This window comes from Balaenoptera acutorostrata, chromosome 8 (assembly GCF_949987535.1).
Source record: "Balaenoptera acutorostrata chromosome 8, mBalAcu1.1, whole genome shotgun sequence".
Classification (NCBI taxonomy): Eukaryota; Metazoa; Chordata; class Mammalia; order Artiodactyla; family Balaenopteridae; genus Balaenoptera; species Balaenoptera acutorostrata.
Genome location: NC_080071.1, coordinates 4,285,242 through 4,304,102, shown reverse-complemented (window position 1 = coordinate 4,304,102; position 18,861 = coordinate 4,285,242). Strand labels below are relative to the sequence as shown.

Genomic DNA, 18,861 nt, shown 5'->3' with positions numbered 1-18,861 from the left:
AAACCATATCTTAAGTCAGCATTAATGAGTATGGCTTTTGAGTCAGACATTCATTTATTCAATAAACAAATTTTTATTGAGTATCAGATTTTGTATTCGGCCTGTTGATAAAAATTTGACATTATCCTTTTGCTTTAGGGGCACACGAACCTAAATCATTTTAGATCCCATTAAGTGAATTTATCTCAGTGACCTTGAGCAAATTACTGTTAGCTCGGTGGTACTTGCTTTCCTCATCTGTAAAATCAAGGCAAAATGCCTATTTTGTAAAGTTCTCATGAGGATTAAATGAGGAAAACTTAAGAACAGAACATCTGGCCTTTAAGAATAGAACCTATCAGGAGTAGTAGTAGAAAGTATATTGGATCCGATAGACTCAAATTTGAATGATTTGATTGTCTGCAGTATTGAGTACGTATAAATGAATTCAGTTAAGAATAAACATAGAACAGAATCCATAGAAATCTAGCAGAGGAACATATGTAACCAAGTGGGCCTCTGAGATGAGCAAGTTTTTATGCACATCTATATTGTCTTGATGCTGATGCTAAGAGGCAAACAAGTTTGAAGTACCGGGTTCTGCTCTCAGATCTTCCCAGCATAGCCCCTTAGGACCAATAGACAACTGGGCCCTCATCTTGTTCTAGAAGTTCTTGATGTGATTTACAAATAAGTATTGCTTACAAGTTCCTTCCAGTAACTTTCTACTTCAGGTTACTAGTCATGTCAGCCAGGTGCTAAGACTGATGTTCTCTGCAATGCTGAATGACAGACTGTGCTGTCCATGTGTAAATGTGTTCCTCTTGCTGTTTCTCCTATGTTCCCTGTCTAACCCTGTGGCCATTTGGCTCTATAGGAGAGGAAAATTTTTTCCTCTATCTTTCTAGGTTCTTTTGGCTGGTCTAATGCAGGCATACCTCAGAGATATTGCAGATTTAGTTCCAGACCACCAAAATAAAGCAAATATCACAATAAAGCGAGTCACACGAAATTTTTGGTTTCCCAGTACATATAAAAGTTATGCTTACACCACATTGTGGTCTTTTAAGTGTGTGATAACATTTTGTCTTAAAAAAAATGTACTTACCTTAATTAAAAAATACTTTATTGATAAAAAGTGCTGTCCGTCATCTGAGCCTTCAGTGAGTCATCGTGGTAATGGCGACGACCACTGATCACAGATCACCATAATAAATATAATAATAAAAAATTATGAAATATTGTGAGAATTACCAAACTGTGGCACAGAGACATGCAGTAGGCAAATGCTGTTGGAAAAATGGTGCTGATAGACCTGCTCGATGCAGGGTAGACTGAAACCTTCAATTTGCAAAAAACACAGTATCCACAGAGTGCAATAAAGTGAAGAGCAATAAAATGAGGTATGCCTGTAATTAAATTGACAGAAGGTAGATTAACAGGAGAAAAAAAATTAATTATGTAAGTATAGAAGCCCCATAAGAATGAGACCCAACGCAGTGACCAAAGCAGGCAGCATTTATACCTTTTAGACAAAGAAACAATTATTTGTGAAGATTTGACAAAACAAAGGGGTTTGGGCTTGCAGTTCCAAAATAATGAAGTAACAAAGCTTATTTATACTGCTTTCTTGGCCTTGAATTCCCTATCTCTGGTGATAAGGATGCCTTCTATCTTCCTGGTATAAGGAGGATACCTTCACATGAGGGAATTAGTCCATGCTTTTAGGCAAACAAAAGAAGCTCAGAGTATTTTTCTTTCACCAGCTGTTTCTTAAGTAACTTTAATTCAATATAATCAATATGGGGGAAGGGTTGGGGGGAGGGATAGTTTGGGATTGACATGTACACACTGCTATATTTAAAATGGATAACCAACAAGGACCTACTGTATAGCACAGGGAACTCTGCTCAATATTCTGTAACAACCTAATTGGGAAAAGAATTTGAAAAAGAATAGATATATGTATATGTATAACTGAATCACTTTGTTGTACGTCTGAAACTAACACAACATTGTTAATCAACTGTACTCCAATATAAAATAAAAAGTTAAAAAAATAAATAAAATTAACAACTATCAACAAGAAAAAAAAATATCAATATGCCAACATAGCACATTTTGGGGTGGCCTGTCCTGAACCCCATCAGCTCTCATTAGCACCTCAGATATTTCTCATAAAAAGAAAGAGCAAACAGAAATCAATTGGTCAATTTATCTACTTATTGGCAAGTTTTGTTTTGTTTGTTTGTTTTTTAGCACAGAGTATAAATTTAAAAACAAGTTCTTTTGAATGTAACCCTTATTCATTGCAACCCTGTTAATTGCAATTTTTGATCTATCCCAATAGGCTAGAGAGACTCTTATTTGTAAATTAACTATAAAAAATATTATTGGTGAGTAACTTTATAGCAGGAAAGTCTTATCTATATTGTCAGTTTAAATTATTTATTTGTGAGGAAGGGCACCAGTAAAGACAATGCTGGTTTCAAGAGTGTTGTAGATACTGATTAAAATAGATTAAAACTATGTTGCATAGTAACTTTTTTTTTAAGTTAGCATTTTCACTGTGTGTGCTTGAACTACTTTCTTAAAATATATTCAGTAAGTTATATTGTTTACTAATTTACACAAAATACTGAAGTATTTCAGATTATTGTGTTTTCTTTTCTAAAAGTTCTTTTTTGGCTGTTTCTTTTTTTTTTCCCATCTCTTAATGGACAATTTAGAGCTGTGATGTGAATAAGTGGACCAAAAAATTTTTTTTTGGTTTATACACAAATTTAAACTGCCTTTTAGTGTAGTATCAAGGTTAAGTCTCATAAGGAAACATTTGATAGTAGAAGAATTTTTGAAATACTCTCAAGAATTCATGCCACTGTAAACCCACTTTATAAGTTTCTTTTAGAACTATTCCCCTGAGATGATTTATAAAATGGAATTTTTCAGTGCTATAAATGAACATATGAATGTGTGAAAAAATAAGTACAAACCTGTTTTTGTTGGTATACAATGACTGTCATACCTATGAAATACTCATATACATAGGGATATTTGTTACTGTGTTATTTACTCATTGAATTTCACTGATATTTTGCACTGCAGGAAGTTATTGTAATTACTTTCTCATGATGAATCTGTCTGACTGATCTCTGGCTTAAACTCCTGCCCACTGCATTCCCTGAACCATTTCCATGAAGAAAATTAGGTGATTAGGAAAGCAGGAGCTACTGTTCAGTTGATTTTTCTCCTTTTGCATATTGACTGTCAGATTTTAAATTATTTTTGGAAAAAATGTATAGAAAAATGCATGGAAAAAATGTACAAGATGTAAGGAGAAAAAACAATATTCTGTCTCGTAAGGCTGGGAAGTGTCAACTGAAAACAATCATTTTCTATCACCCTTTATGAAACCTGTATTCTCACTATAAAGTTACACCTTTGTGGTTGTATGCACTTAGCCTGGGATATATGATGAGGATGTCACTTTGGCAACAAAAATAACATAATTATAGTGACTACTTGTTACGGATTTAGAATATATTAAGCACTTGCAAAATGCTTTTCATTAATCATCTCATGGTAATCATTTCTGGAAGACTTTCTTACTCTTCGTTTATAGATTCAGAAACCGAGGCTTGTTGAAAGAAATGAGTTGCCTGTGATGAATGGCAGAGTTGGGATTCAAAACCAAGTTTATCTGCTTCCAAAGTCATATTAAATCTTAACCATTATGCTATGCCCAGAGAGGCTCATTTCATATAGTAATTACCTGACCTCAAGCAAAGATCAGGGAATAAAACTGGTACTCTTTCAAGCATGGAAGGTGGGAAAGAAAAATCTAGAGCTTATGTACTCACGAGCGATGCAGGACAAAGTAGGACACTGCAGTCAGCTTTTCTAAGCAGCCAGGGGTATCCAAGAACCAGTCTCACCTCTGTGTCAATGGTGCCTCACAATTAGTTATTTCTGAATCTTTAAATGCATGTTTTAAACAGTAATGTCACTGATATACTAGGCCTTCTAGTGTGTGGAGTTGTTTTCATATTTTAATTCACTGGATTTCCCTTACTTGTTTTCTGTTAAATCCATATGCATGACATACTTGAAAGAGAAGTGCATAGTGATCTTATCAAAACACCCAACTTGGCATTTTATGAGTGTGTATCACTGAAGACCAAGTAATTGCAGCCTTCAGGCAGTTTGGGCTGAATAACTTTGTTTCTGTTAAATACAAATCAACATTCCCATTATACATTGTTGAACTAAATATTTTCAATTAAGATTTATTGCTCAGTCTTGGATACATTAAATGCTTAGAGCAGTTTACAAAACGGGACTTTAATTTACTACTTAAAGCCATTTCGGTGTTTAAAATGTTTATATATTATGAATTTTATCCCTCAAGCCTCATATAAAGCATATTGGCTTGTCAATCAGCATTACCCTTCATGGCTTGTTCTTAAGAATCTAGTATAACTATATATTTTATTTTCTTGATGTTTTCTGTTCATTTTAAATGTAATCCCAGGGCTTCCCTGGTGGCACAGTGGTTAAGAAGCTGCTTGCCAAGGCAGGGGACATGGGTTCGAGCCCTGGTCTAGGAAGATCCCACATGCCGCGGAGCGACTAAGCCCGTGTGCCACAACTACTGAGCCTGTGCTCTAGAGCCCGCGAGCCACAACTACTGAAGCCCGCGCGCCTAGAGCCCGTGCTCTGCAACAAGAGAAGCCACTGCAATGAGAAGCCTGCGCACCACAAGGAAGAGTAGCCCCTGCTCACAGCAACTAGAGAAAGCCTGCGCATAGCAACAAAGACCCAACTCAGACAAAAATAAATAAATGTAATCTCAACCAAAAGTCATTTGTTTACTCAACCTTCAAGTACACCTTCTTGAAACCTACCAAACATTTTTTTATTGTTTAATCATTCTAACCCTTATATGTGGATTTTTAAATCTATTCATGGATAATATTCATAAACACTGTTTACCATATCAAAAGAACTCAAGGACCTCAATTTTTTTTTTAATTTATGACAATTTCTCATTTCTTTTTTTTTTTAATAATTATTTTTTTATTTTGTAAATTTATTTATTTATTTTGGCTGCATTGGGTCTTCGTTGCTGCATGCGGGCTTTCTCTAGTTGCAGCGAGCCGGGGCTACTCTTCGTTGTGGTGTGAGGGCTTCTCATTGTGGTGGCTTCTCTTGTTGCGGAGCACAGGCTCTAGGTGCATGGGCTTCAGTAGTTGCAGCACGTGGGCACAGTAGTTGTGGCTCGCGGGCTCTAAGGCACAGGCTCAGTAGTTGTGGCACACGGGCTTAGTTGCTCCGTGGCATGTGGGATCTTCCCGGACCAGGGCTCAAACCCATGTCCCCTGCATTGGCAGGTGGATTCTTAACCACTGCGCCACCAGGGAAGTCCCAAGGACCTTAATTTTTAAAAGTAAGGTTAAAACAAATTTCTGGATATGTTACCTTGCTTGATGTAATGCAGTTATATATATATACTTATTACTCAGCACAGTTACATTTATTATGTATGAAGCTTAATCAACATATAGAGCTACGCACCCCAAAAGAAATGATAATAATAGGTTACCAAAAAGAATGGAGGAATTAACAAACTGATATTAAAATTACACATTCATATACACACAAATAATTTAAATTTGTTACATTTTTTAATCTGATCATTTACTCATTCAAATGTTATGAAGTGTAAAAAAAAAAAGTTATTAAAAAAAAAGGTTATGAAGTGTATACTAGGTTCCAGAGTCTGAAAATAAAACCTGGGACACATAATCAAAGTCATAATCCAGTAAAGGAAAAAGACAGAAATATAAACCATTTGATGAGACCTTTAGTAGAGTTACACAACAACAAAAACCAATATTGTTTGTGAGTACTGTTTCTAGACACCATAAAGATAATGTAAGTAGACACTATAAAAATTGAACAACTAATTCTTGGTGAGAAAGAAAAATAGAGGAATGAATTGTAACCAAATCAGTGATATTTTGTAACTTCAACGGGACCTTGAAGGAAACATATGCTTTTGTTTTTAAGGTATGATGGAAGAAGGGGCTTTCCTTATTCTTAGTAGGAAAAAAATACAGGCTTAAAAGGCACAAAATCATGATATATCTAAAAAACTGAATTATTCTGTGTGTCTGGGGAAAAAATATCTAATACAAGGGAATATTTAGGATAATATTGACAGGAACTATAATTTTAAAATATTCAAATGACACAATTCAGTGCTTTTAAAAATAGTTTGCTCTATTTTACCTATCAAGCTATAAATATAGCTTAGGGAAATTATAATAATGATCTTTTAGAACAAAATACTTCTTAAGAAATAAACTGTCACTGACTCTGGTTTTCCTCTAATTTTACATGTTATTTTCACAAGGCACATAATTTTAAGAGCTTGAACTATAAGATAAATTGTCCCAAGTAAGAGCTTGGGACATTAAGAGCTTGAACTATAAGATAAATTGTCCCAAGTGAAATGATTTATGTGAGGGAGAATGGAGGAGATGCTGAAATCCTAACTTGATACAATAAGCAATAAGGAACTAATTAACTTAGGTCTGTAACTGTGTGTCATCAGTGACTTTTTTTTTAAATTCATTTATTTATTTATCTTTGGCTGTGTTGGGTCTTCGTTGCTGAGCACCGGTTTTCTCTAGTTGCGGCGAGTGGGGGCTATTCTTTTTTGTGGTGCGGGCGCTTCTCATTGTGGTGGCTTCTCTTGTTGCGGAGCATGGGCTCTAGGCACGCAGGCTTTGGTAGTTGTGGTGCGTGGGCCCTGTAGTTGTGATTCGCAGGCTCTAGAGCACAGGCTCAATAGTTGTGGTGCATGGGCTTAGTTGCTCTTAGTTGCTTAGTTGCTCTCAACCAGGGCTTGAACCCGTGTCCCCTGCATTGGCAGGCAGATTCTTAACCACTGCACCACCAGGGAAGCCCCATCAGTGACTTTTTAAAGTGGAGTGAATTGAGAGGATTATTTCAAGGAATACTTTAGATCAAGTTAAGATAAGGGCGATATAGATACTTGCAGTAGAAGAAAAAAACCAAAATGTTTCCTCTATCCTAGGTTCTCTGGCTAGGGCCCCGGAAATTAGACTGACAAAAGACAAATTAAAAAGAGAAAAACAGAGTTTATTAACTGGCATAGCACACATACATGTGAGAGAAACTCATTGAAGAGTAACTCAAAGGAGTGGTTAGAACTTGTGCTTATATAGCATCTTACCAAAGAACAATAAATTTGTGGAGAAATAAAAAGATAGAGGAAAAAGGTTTTAGACTTTCAAGGAAGGTGTACTATGAGAAGGTAAATACATGAGGAAAACTAAGGAAAGATAAGGGTCATTTCGGTAACTTTTGTTACGTAGATTCCTCTCATTGCTGTCTCTGGGCTGGTAAATCTAGACCTGTCTCTGGTGATTAAGAGGCTAAGCCCGCTTTCAGCAAAAAGGGAGGGTAGAGAGCTTTGATTTTTGGTGTCTGTTGTTTCTTAATTATCTTCAGGACAAAATAATCTTTAAACCAAAGAGGTCTATTTTGGAGTGGCATATTCTGATGCCCTACATACTCAACTTTTTGTTGAATAATATTTTTTAATTGAAATTTTTATTGAGGTAATTTTAGATTCACATGCAGTTATAAAAAATAATGCAGAGGGGTTCCATGTATACTTTATCTAATTTTCCCCAATTGGAATATTATGTAAAACTACAGTAAAATATTACAACTCAGATATTGACCTTAATACAATCCACCAATCTTATTCAGATTATGTATTATTAGTATTCATTTGTGTGTTTGTATATTTAGATCTGTACAATTTTATAACGTGTACAGGTTGCTGTATCCAATATCAGAGTCGAAATACTGAATAAACTGAACCGAGTTCTGTGGATAAGTGGATGGAAAAAAAAAAAAGCAAAATAAGATAATGAATAATCCCAATATCACAACAATCCTTCCTGATGCCCTTTTATAACCACACCTACCCCCTCCTCCCCCTTTTTTTCCTCCCCACACTATCTTCCATTTCTAAAATTTTGTCATTTTAAAATGTTATATAAGTGGAATCATACAGTATGTAAGCTTTTGGGTTGACTTTTTTCCACTCAGCATTTTATCCTTGTAGAGTCATCAAAATTGTTGCATGTATCAATAGTTTGTTGTTGTTGTTGTTTTCTTTCCTTTTTAACGCTGAGTAGTATGCCATGGTATGTACATACCACAGTTTACCTAAACCTTCTCCTGTTGAAGGAAATGGGATGATTCCATTTTTTGACTGAAGCCAAATCTGGCCTCCATATGCCGACACTGAATTAAATCTCGGAGACAGAGTTTTGGGTGAAGTAGAAAAGAATAGCTTTATTACTTTGCCAGGCAAAGGGGGCCCACAGCAGGCTAATGCCCTCAAAACTCTGTGTCTCTACCTTGCGGGTGGGGGGGCAGTGTGAGGAGTCTTATAGTCCTGGGGCAGGGTTGCTGATTAAGATCAGGGTACAGTAAGTGCAGGGCCCGCATTCCTTCAGTTCAGACCTTCTCTGGAATGAAGAGTGCTTCGTCAAGCAGGTAACGTCTTCCATTTGGTGGGGGCTTTAGTTCTGCAGAAGAGCTCAAAGATAATGTTATGTGTGTCCCTTGAGGGGGAACCAGGACGCTGCCCCAAGACTGTACTATTGTCTCTTGACTGTTCCTCCCTTATCTCCACATCCCCTCCCTTCCCTGATTAGCAGCTGTTTGAACCTGCCCTTTGGAACTCAGGGAAGGGGACACAGAAAGGCTTTTGTGCCCAGGAGGCCCATAGGGTCCTGCTCCGTTTCATGACTACTACAAATAAAGCTGTTATAAACATTCATGTACAAGTTTTTGTGTGAACATCCATTTTCATTTCTCTGGGATAAATTCCCAGGGGTGCAATTAGTGGGACCTATGGTAATAATATGCTTAGTTTCATAAGAAACTGCCCAGTTCTTTTCCAGAACCATTCCAGTACCATTTTATATTCCAACCAGCAATGTGTCAGTGATATAGTTTTTTCCTGCATCTTTGCCAGCATTTATTTTTGTCACTAGCTTTATTGTAGTCATTCTTATAAGTGTGTAGTGATGCTCATTGTCATTTTAGTTTGCATTTTCCTGTGACGTTGAAGATCTTTTTCATGTACTTACTTGCCATATGTATATCTTCTGTGAGATTTCTGTTCATTTATTTTCCCCGTTTTATAATTCGATTTTTTTTAAACTATTGAGTTTTGAGAGTTCTTTTCAAGATCCTAGTCTTTTGATGGATATATGGATTGCAAATACTTTGTCCCAGGCTGAAGCATATTTCTGATTGGCTTTCATAGAACAAACATATCTAATTTTGATGTATCTGTATAATTGAGAAAATACTGTATTAAAAATTAAGTGCACAATCTGAGTATTTCTCATTATTAAATTATCTCAAAATTATCAGTTTTAGGGATTACCAGAGAGATGGTTGTAAATTTTAAAAATAGGATTTTAGCTTGAAAGGGAAATACAAAAACCTATACTACCAATAAATAGGTAGCATTTATTAAGTACATCTATGTGCCAGACACTAGGATATGAGGCAATTATTCTTATTATTACAACCTCACAATGGTGAAGTGAGTGTGTAGCCACTAAAGGCTACCTAGCCTTCTGTCAGATCAACCCAGAGACGCTTAGACGCTCAGTTAATATTTGTGTTCACTTCAGAGAGAATCCAGGGACACAAACAGTAATTTGGGCTTCCTCAGGATATTTATTCTTTTTTTTTTTAATAGATCTTTATTGGAATATATTGGAATATAATTGCTTCACAATACTGTGTTAGTTTCTGTTGTACAACAAAGTGAATCAGCTATACATATACATATATCCCCATATCCCCTCCCTCTTGAGCCTCCCTCCAATCCTCCCTATCCCACCCCTCTAGGTCATCGCAAAACACTGAGCTGATCTCCCTGTGCTATGCTGCTGCTTCCCACTAGCTATCTATTTTACATTTGGTAGTGTATATATGTCGATGCTACTCTCACTTCGCCGCAGCTTCCCCTTCCCCAACCCCCTAAACCATAAACAAGACGAAAAGACAACCCTCAGAATGGGAGAAAATATTTGCAAATGAAACGACGGACAAAGGATGAATCTCCAAAATATACAAACAGCTCATGGAGTACAATATCAAAAAAACAAGCAATTCAATTAAAAAATTGGCGGAAGACCTAAATAGACATATCACCAAAGAAGACATACAGATGTCCAAGAGGCACATGAAAAGATGCTCAACATCACTAATTATTAGAGAAATGCAAATCAAAACTGCAATGAGGTATCACTTCACACCGGTCAGGATATTTATTCTTTAACTTACAAAATCTAAGTATTCTCAGAAGGGATAAAACATTTCTTGAGATAGCCTAATTGTGAGTAGGCAATTAATCCTATTCTACTTCTCCATGGAATAACAATGGTCCTTTGAAGCTAAAAGTTCAATGTTTCAGAGAAAGTGCTGCCCCAGGAATAATCATGGCTGTTTTGGTGTACTCTGAAAAGATCTCCATTTTGGAATACCCAGAACAATATAATTATTCTACAAGTATAGTAGGCCATACAACTTTACAATATTTTCCCGTTTTTTGTGTTTTCAATAGCCAGTTTCTACAACTTTCACAATTCCAGAAGCAGAAGTTGTGTTCTATTGTCTGAAGATAACACTACAAAGAAAATATTTAGAAGATTTCAATGTTATTTATACGTGTCTAGAGGCCTTGAAGTTAATCATCTACATTTAAATATCCATAGTATGTTTTTTTCCCTATCTACATCTTTAGTATTCCTCTGTCTCCAAAGATCTCATCATGACCCACTTTCCAGCAAAATTTAAAAGGCCTCATTGAACTTTTTAAAAATTCAAATTTAAAAGATTATAAAAATATGCAGTGTTTAAAAGAAATTTCTTAAATTTTGTATTCCAAAATGACCTGGAGAGATTTCTTAAAAATACTGATGCCTGGGACCAACATAAACCAATTAAATTAGAATTTCTGTGATTGGGATCGGTATTTTTAATAGCTTTCCAGATAGTTATAATGCACTGCTAGGGATGAAAATTTTGAAATTAAATCTGACAAGTGATGGAAAAAAATAGATAGTTACTATCCCTAGAAAGCCTCAATTTAAAAAATTTTTTCTATATATTTGCATTTTTGTTTTAATTCCACATTGCATGGTATATTGATTTTATTTTGAGTGATATAAAAAAGAAAAGAAATGAGACACATAAAAATGAACTTTCCAGTCTCAATTGTAACAACACTTAAAACTTAATGGATTTAATTTTTTTAGTGATATTTGGAAAATATAGTTAGATTATATTTTTTAAAAATGTGTAGTTGTGTCTTATATCAGTGTATGGAATGTTCCTACTATGAGAGCAGTTACATAAGTTTCACAAGTTACATTGTCTAAATTAAAAAATAAGCTGGTTTAAATCAAAATGTTCAAATAAAATATTAAGTGAAATCTTTGGTTTAAAATAACGAATGTTAGAATCAAAGCAGATGGATTACCTCTGCATTTTTATAATAGAAAAGATAGGTAAAAAGGTAGGTTTTTCTTTTCATGAAGGTTTTTCAGTTTAGGTGATGACTTTCCTTCCATTGATATACCTATTATATTATTTAATCTTGATTTTCTCTTTTGATTACCAGATCCAGATGATTTTAAAAATAAATATGTCTGGCAGAAATGACTCTATATTACTAATGGCATATTCTTCAGACAGACCTTACAGCGCTTTTGAAGATATTTTAATCTTTGTTACCCATTCTGAGGATCTTCTAGTACAGACGTAATTATATTTCTCTGCACAGGTTCCAGGACAGTTTTATAGACATGCTTATATTTGATCTGTTTTCTCATGGCTCTTGACTTAGTGTGCTAAAATCACTGAGTAGCTTCAATTGCATCAAAACCACTATTAGTTTACTGCTTAATGATTTATCTTTTGAAATAGCACAACAGAGATCTGACTCAGAAATTATTCCAATAGATGGATACCAATTAATTCTTCAATGTTGTTAAGACCTAAGCGTAATAACAAAGTTTAAAAATCTTATGTAAAAACATTTATATTAATGAAGTTTATAAATATGTACTTCTAAACATGCTCATCTATGAATTTAAAGCGTATATCATCAGTTTCTTGAATTCATAATAGGATTTTTAAAATATTTCAATTCTCTCTTGTAAACACCTGGAAATAAACATGCTCAAGGGCATTCTGGGGTTAAGCTAATATATCTGACAGGAGAGAAGGTATATGTAGGTGGCTAGGTGACATATCACATACATATATAGATTAAAATAGGAACTTTAATTTTTTTTTCCTGTAAACCTTAAAACTATTAATCCTAAACTATTTTGTATTAACATTGATGTAAAAAAATATAAGCCATACCAAGTAGCTCTATTGAATCATTGCCTTTCCTCCCTATTTTCATAATACATGGACATAAGTAGTATATTAGAAAAATTCTGTCGTGGGGATAATTCAACTTTACTAGGCAGAACTCCTTGAAGACAACTTATGATTTTCCTAGTGGAGTTAATTAAATAACCCACGCCTTCATTCAGTGTTTATAAATTTTCTTCTCTGCTCTAGGCATCATGCTCAGCACTGAAGGTGAAAAGCTCACAGTGACAACAGCTTCTTTCCTCTCAGCACGCACAGTCCAGGAACAAAGATGTTCAGTAGTAAAAACTGGGGAACTCTGACCCAAACTCTGCAACTTCTCTGCTCTTTATAACTGCTTTACAAAACCTAAGTTCGGGTCTAGAAACTGCAGAGTTTTAGGTAGATGAGAAAATTCTGATATTGTGGGTTAATCTGGAGTTGAGCGTATTCAGTATGTACCCTCTGCTTACAAAAAGGAGTTGAAGAAACTTAAACAAACACATTCCCTAAGATGGAACAGATAAAATATTGATTTTAAAAATCAAGGTGAAGGAAAATAATCGATTAGCCTGTTGAAGCCAGAAGTGAAGTTTGTGGTATAAATGCAATTCCTTTACAATTGCCAGAGATGGGTCACAAATCTGACTCTTCAGTTTCTTTGCAGCCAAAGCAAAGACAGAAATATTATCAGTTACAATTTTATATTTTCCGCATAAAGCTTTTTCTGGCACTGAGTCCTGAAAGAGATTTCTCCCATGGGTCCTTATATAAAGAGGTCACACTGTGATATATTATTTCAGATACTATATCCTGGCAAGTATTACAGTGGGTTTCCTATGGCTACTTCTTATACCATCTTTCATTTAAACCAAGGGCACAATGCCAAAGTTCAATTCAGCAAGAGATTCAGAGAGGGACAAAAACTTAGCAATCTAAAAATGCAGATAACACTCTGATGGTTTGGCTTGATTGAGAGGTAAAGTTTGGAATACACAGGGAGATAGGTAACTTTTCTTAAAGGGAATTTTTCATAAATGTATTCATTAATTTGATACTTGCTGAAAATTTGGCAGTAGAAAGTTATATTTTGTACCATAAATCTATAGTAAAGATATGCTTCATTGCTGTTTAAAGATGGAATTATGTGCTTTAGATGGTCAACTAAGTAGAAGGTAAAATAGACCATGTCTGAAAATTAAGCTGTCTAAACCAGGATTTATAAATACCAGAAAAGATAGATGGAGGTGGCTTAGGAAGTACCTGTAGAATAACCAAACTTTCTCTCATAAAAAAATTGAATGATGAATGATTTTCACCATGAAAATATTATATCATAGAATATGGCTGTGATAGTTTTTATTTGATTATTTTTTTCATAGTAATTAAAGCCAATTACCCACAGTGGTTATCAAAAAAAAAAATCTGAAAATTTTATCCCTGCAGTGTCTAATTTTATGCATTGTGATTTTTCTGGTGAACCTCCCAGACTTTTGTTAAGAAAACATACCAATAAGTCAGTAAATAGCTGGTATATTGTATAGGCTTATTTTATTATTGCTACTTGCTGAAAACTGGTCCACTCTCTGGATTGGGACTAACCGTAGTTGAGAATATTTTGGATATGGTATCACTTTCTCAATGTACTTGAACTCGTATGGTTCTCTCCAATTGTCTTCCTTCTTTCTTCCTTCTTGTCTTCCTTTCTTCTTTCTTTCCTTTTCTTCATCTTAGATTTGTTTTTGTTTTTTTTTTTTAATAGGGAAGGGACTTTTTTGTAGTTTGTTCACTACATTCTGTGAGGGAGATCCCAGAAACAGTTCATGTATTGTATGCCTGAGGATGTGCCCACATGTGCTTTTTTTTTTTTTTTTTTCTTTTTTTTTTTTTTTTTTTAAATTTATTTATTTATTTATTTTTGGCTGTGTTGGGTCTTCGGTTCGTGCGAGGGCTTTCTCCAGTTGCGGCAAGCGGGGGCCACTCTTCATCGCGGTGCGGGGACCGCTCTTCATCGCGGTGCGCGGGCCTTTCTCTATCGCGGCCCCTCCCGTTGCGGGGCACAGGCTCCAGACGCGCAGGCTCAGCAGTTGTGGCTCACGGGCCCAGTCGCTCCGCGGCATGTGGGATCTTCCCAGACCAGGGCTCGAACCCGTGTCCCCTGCATTAGCAGGCAGATTCTCAACCACTGCGCCACCAGGGAAGCCCCCCACATGTGCTTTTGCATAAGTAGTTGTGGGTCACAGAAGACCAACATGGAATCACAGTGTTACTGTTATAATGTAGATCATAAGCCTACTGAGAATGCCTGTAATTAATTAGATGTATACCCTTGGCATCAAAATTTACATGTCCTGATACCTTTGAAAACCATGAACACCCCTATAATGTATGTAATTGTTCATAAGCTACAAAAAGCTAACTTACAGTGACACACTGTGCCACGTAGCAGTACCATGGTCTTAAGCCATTGGCTTGGTTCACTTACTTGCTGTATGGTTTGTTTCTCAATGGCATCTCCTATATGAGCCCAATTCACTGCCACGCTGCAGTGAAATTACTAATTGTTGAAATTCTCCTACCTTTGGATTTACTTGAAAACTACTGAAAACACCAATTTAAATCTATAGCTTTCTAAAGTAACTTTTACTAAAAGTAAAGGAGAAATTATAAATATCATTAATAAGTATCCCAAGTGAGTATTACACATTAAAACTTTCTGAGGCAAAGCAGCGTAATGAAGAGGGCAGACACTCAGTTTAGAAACAGAAACTTTCTTAAAATTTCCGGAATGTCCACTTACTGGCTATGGCCTCAGATAGATTTCTTAACTATTCTAGGTATTATTTTCCTTATCTGTAAAATGGAACAGTCATTCCTCTTAATGTCATAAAATTGTTATGATAACAGAGATAACCACTGTGTCTCTAGAAGTATATTATTTGACTAATAGTTAAAACAGTGTGTGTATATCTCCCTGTTAGCCAGATCTTATTTTTAAAGACAAAAATCTAAGCCTGAAACTGATTTTTCCCCCCCAAACCCAGTGCTAGGTGAATATTACAATTTAAGTGGCTACCGTTATGTTTAAATTGTATAATTTAATTACAGGACTATCAATAGACTACATGGAAAACAAACTTTATTGGATCAGTTCAGGAAATGGAACCATAAACAGATGCAACCTGGATGGTGGTAATTTAGAAGTAATAGAGTCAATGAAAGAAGAATTAACAAAAGCTACAGCCCTAACCATCATGGGTAAGTACAGTGGTACTATAGCTAGGATGCTTGTATTGATTGGGGTTGATTAATTATGACCTGTTAAAGCTTAGAAAAGACTGCTCCATTAACACCCGAAGCACATTCAAATTGCACATCTCTAAGAGAGTTTTTCTTTTCTTTTTCTTTTTTTAACCTTAGCAAACAAACTTAAAAGATTATCCACATCAGTGACTTAGTGCTATTAGCAATAATAACTTCACTGTTATTGATTCTTGGGGTATTATTATTTTTGGTATTATTTTACGATTATTTTCTGTGTTCTACTATAGTGTTCTAAAGTGCAAGGACCTTGTGTATTTGTTATAATAAGGTAAAATCTTATCTCTGCTTATAAAGGATAGATTGATCTACACAGACAATTGAAGAAACAAGGCCACAGTGTTGTTGACCAATGATTTAAATTATTCTTCCACAAAAATTCTTTATATGTACACACACACACACACACAAAGATTATACCTGACTAGTGGTTATTTTAGAGTAGGATTTATTTACAATTGTCTTATAAGGCAATAAGAAAATAAGGTTATTTTGTATTACCCAGCTTTACCAAGTTAACAAGAAAATTTTGTTGTATGTGTATTTTTACATTTTTTAAATCACCTGAGTAAAAACAGCAGAGTTTAAATTCTGAAAGTGGTTTGGTAAACTGCAACAATCCCAGTCAACACCCACACTACGTTTTCAAAAATTGAATTCCAATATACTTTGTGAAATCAACCCAAACTAGCAAATAATATAGCCAAGGAACCCAGTAAGTTAGAGGAAGCATGATAAAAATATGTCATAACATTTCAAGAGATGGCATTGACTTTTAGTGAATATATACACATATATATATCACAAACTTTATATACTGTAAAAATCATTGCCTCATAGAAAAATGTAGGCTTTATAAAAATTTATTTCTGCTAACATGATTGCTACCGACCCTGCTATGAGTAGGAAATGAATACTAAACTTACAGAACTCAATGCTATGAACAAAATCTCAAAAAATGGAGTAGTCCATTTTAGCAAAAAAATAAAGTCAGTTAGTTTTGTTTCCTAATAAAATAGAAGAGACAAAGCTTGGATGAAATCATTAAGCATATATTGGATCAGAGCTGTGAATCTTATTTGACATCAGTGCCGTATGGGAACCGATCTTGAGTAAATTAAAATTCTTTTAACAAGTGAATGGTTATGTATCTGTACTTCTCCCTGCCACCGTAATTTGATTAACACTGAAAGATAAAAAATAAAGAAACCTATTAATACCTCTACTGTCAGTACATTAACTGGACATATCAAAATACTGCAGTTTGAAGGCTTAAAATGTAGAGGACGTCACCATAGAGAAACAGGAGAGCAACTTCTACTTTCTGAAGTTCCCTAGCTGGTCTCTGGATTTGCCCTTCTGTTCAGATTCCCCCTTCTTTCAGAACCTCTCTACTCTTTCTCTTTGGGGATGGTATAAAGTGTGATGATGACCTGCTTCCTGCTGAGGCTGAATAGTATAGTCATATAAAAAAGACAATAAAAAAAGGTAAAAAAAGGAGAACCTTACCACTATCCAGGGGATTACTGATGATTACAGCTACAAATGTTTAAGAAGAAATTTGCCTACAGTGATACTGAAATTGCACATCCAGGAACAAAGAAATAATTTTAATATGAAATGATCAGTTATATGCCAGCTCCTCAGACTACCTAGGTGATGGATGATAAGTAACTGAAAGTTTGTGTTTCACTAAAATTTAGGAGTGGTTTTCCTAAAATTGAGTTAATAATCTCTGTGGACACATTTCACAATTTTTTAAACTTAAAATGTTATAACTTGTAACTGGGGGGTTCCCAGTTTTACTTGGAACAGTATATACAAAATAAACTGAAAGGAGCTTTGAAATATTAAAATTAGGTAAAGCAGTAGGTATTTGGTGATACCTAGGTTAAAATAAAGCAATTATTTGATGATTCAATCAAGTCCAAGACCCAAAGACCAAGATTGCTACATCTAAGTTTCACAAACCCTATGATACTTCTTTCAAGAAGTAGAGTTTAACTTCCCTCCCTTTGAGTGCAGGCTGGACTTAGTGACTCACTTCTAATGAATGAAATAAGGCAAATGTGATGGCGTTTGACTTTGGAGATGAGGTCATAAAAGGCATGAGCCTTCCTCCTTGCCCTCTCTCTCTTGGGTCACTCACTCGGGGCAAAGCCAGGTGATAAGTTATGAGGTCCCACAAGCAGCCCAGTGGAGAAGTCCACACAGCAAAGAACTGAGACCTCTAGTCAATAGCCGTATGAGTGAGCCATCTTGAAAGCAGAGCCTCCAGCCCAGTCAAGATTTCAGTTGACTCAGCCAAAGCCAATGCATTACAGCAACCTCAAGAGAGACTCCAAACCAGCACCACCCACATAGTGGCTCCCAGATTCCTGATCCATAGAAACTATGTGACAATAAATGTTTATTGTTTTAAGATACTGAATTTTGGGCTTAATTTGTTATACAGCAAGAGATAACTAATTCATGTAATTCCATCTATAGAACTCATTCATTTATGAATAGATTCACAAATTCAAATACTTATTTAATAGAGTGAGGCAAGTTATAAATACCAAAGTGTGTCAGGTGTGATAAAATCCAGTGGCTCAACATGATAGTAAGTAGCAACTGAGTCTAGGCTTCAGTATCTAGACTTACTTGAGGATGGCAGAAAGTATGATAAAACCGGAGAGAGCTAATGGCCCACTTGAGGTAGAACACTTCTCACTTCCACTTATTTTTTGCCATAAGGAACATTAACAGGCTGTGCCAGACATTTCATTTTTCATGAGAAGCAAGAAATCTAGGTTTGTTTTTGTTGTTGTTGTTTTTTAAATCTCGAAATTTAAAAATGTTACAAAATTATCACATTACAAAAATACCATGCAGGCCAACATACTGCACATATAGGCTAACTGTGAAGGCTAACACTCTACAAACCAAGAAAACTAACAAATAACAAAAACACCACCACAATCATCTGTGTGCTTGATTCATCCCAGTGGCACCCCCTAGTTACCACCTCTGGTTCAGTCATCTTTTATGCTGGTGACGTTGAATTGTAGAGTGAAAAGGATG

The 18,861-nt window shown here is 35.4% G+C and overlaps 1 protein-coding gene across 1 annotated transcript in view; it reads left to right on the top strand.

The window, feature by feature from the left end:
* The window catches only part of LRP1B (LDL receptor related protein 1B), a gene marked incomplete at its 5' end in the record, with an annotated part of 1,526,008 nt that overhangs the window by 914,940 nt on the left and 592,207 nt on the right, over window positions 1–18,861 (top strand). Inside the window, 1 exon segment of the mRNA XM_057550915.1 lies at window positions 15,583–15,732. Coding sequence (XP_057406898.1) covers window positions 15,583–15,732 — 150 coding nt within the window.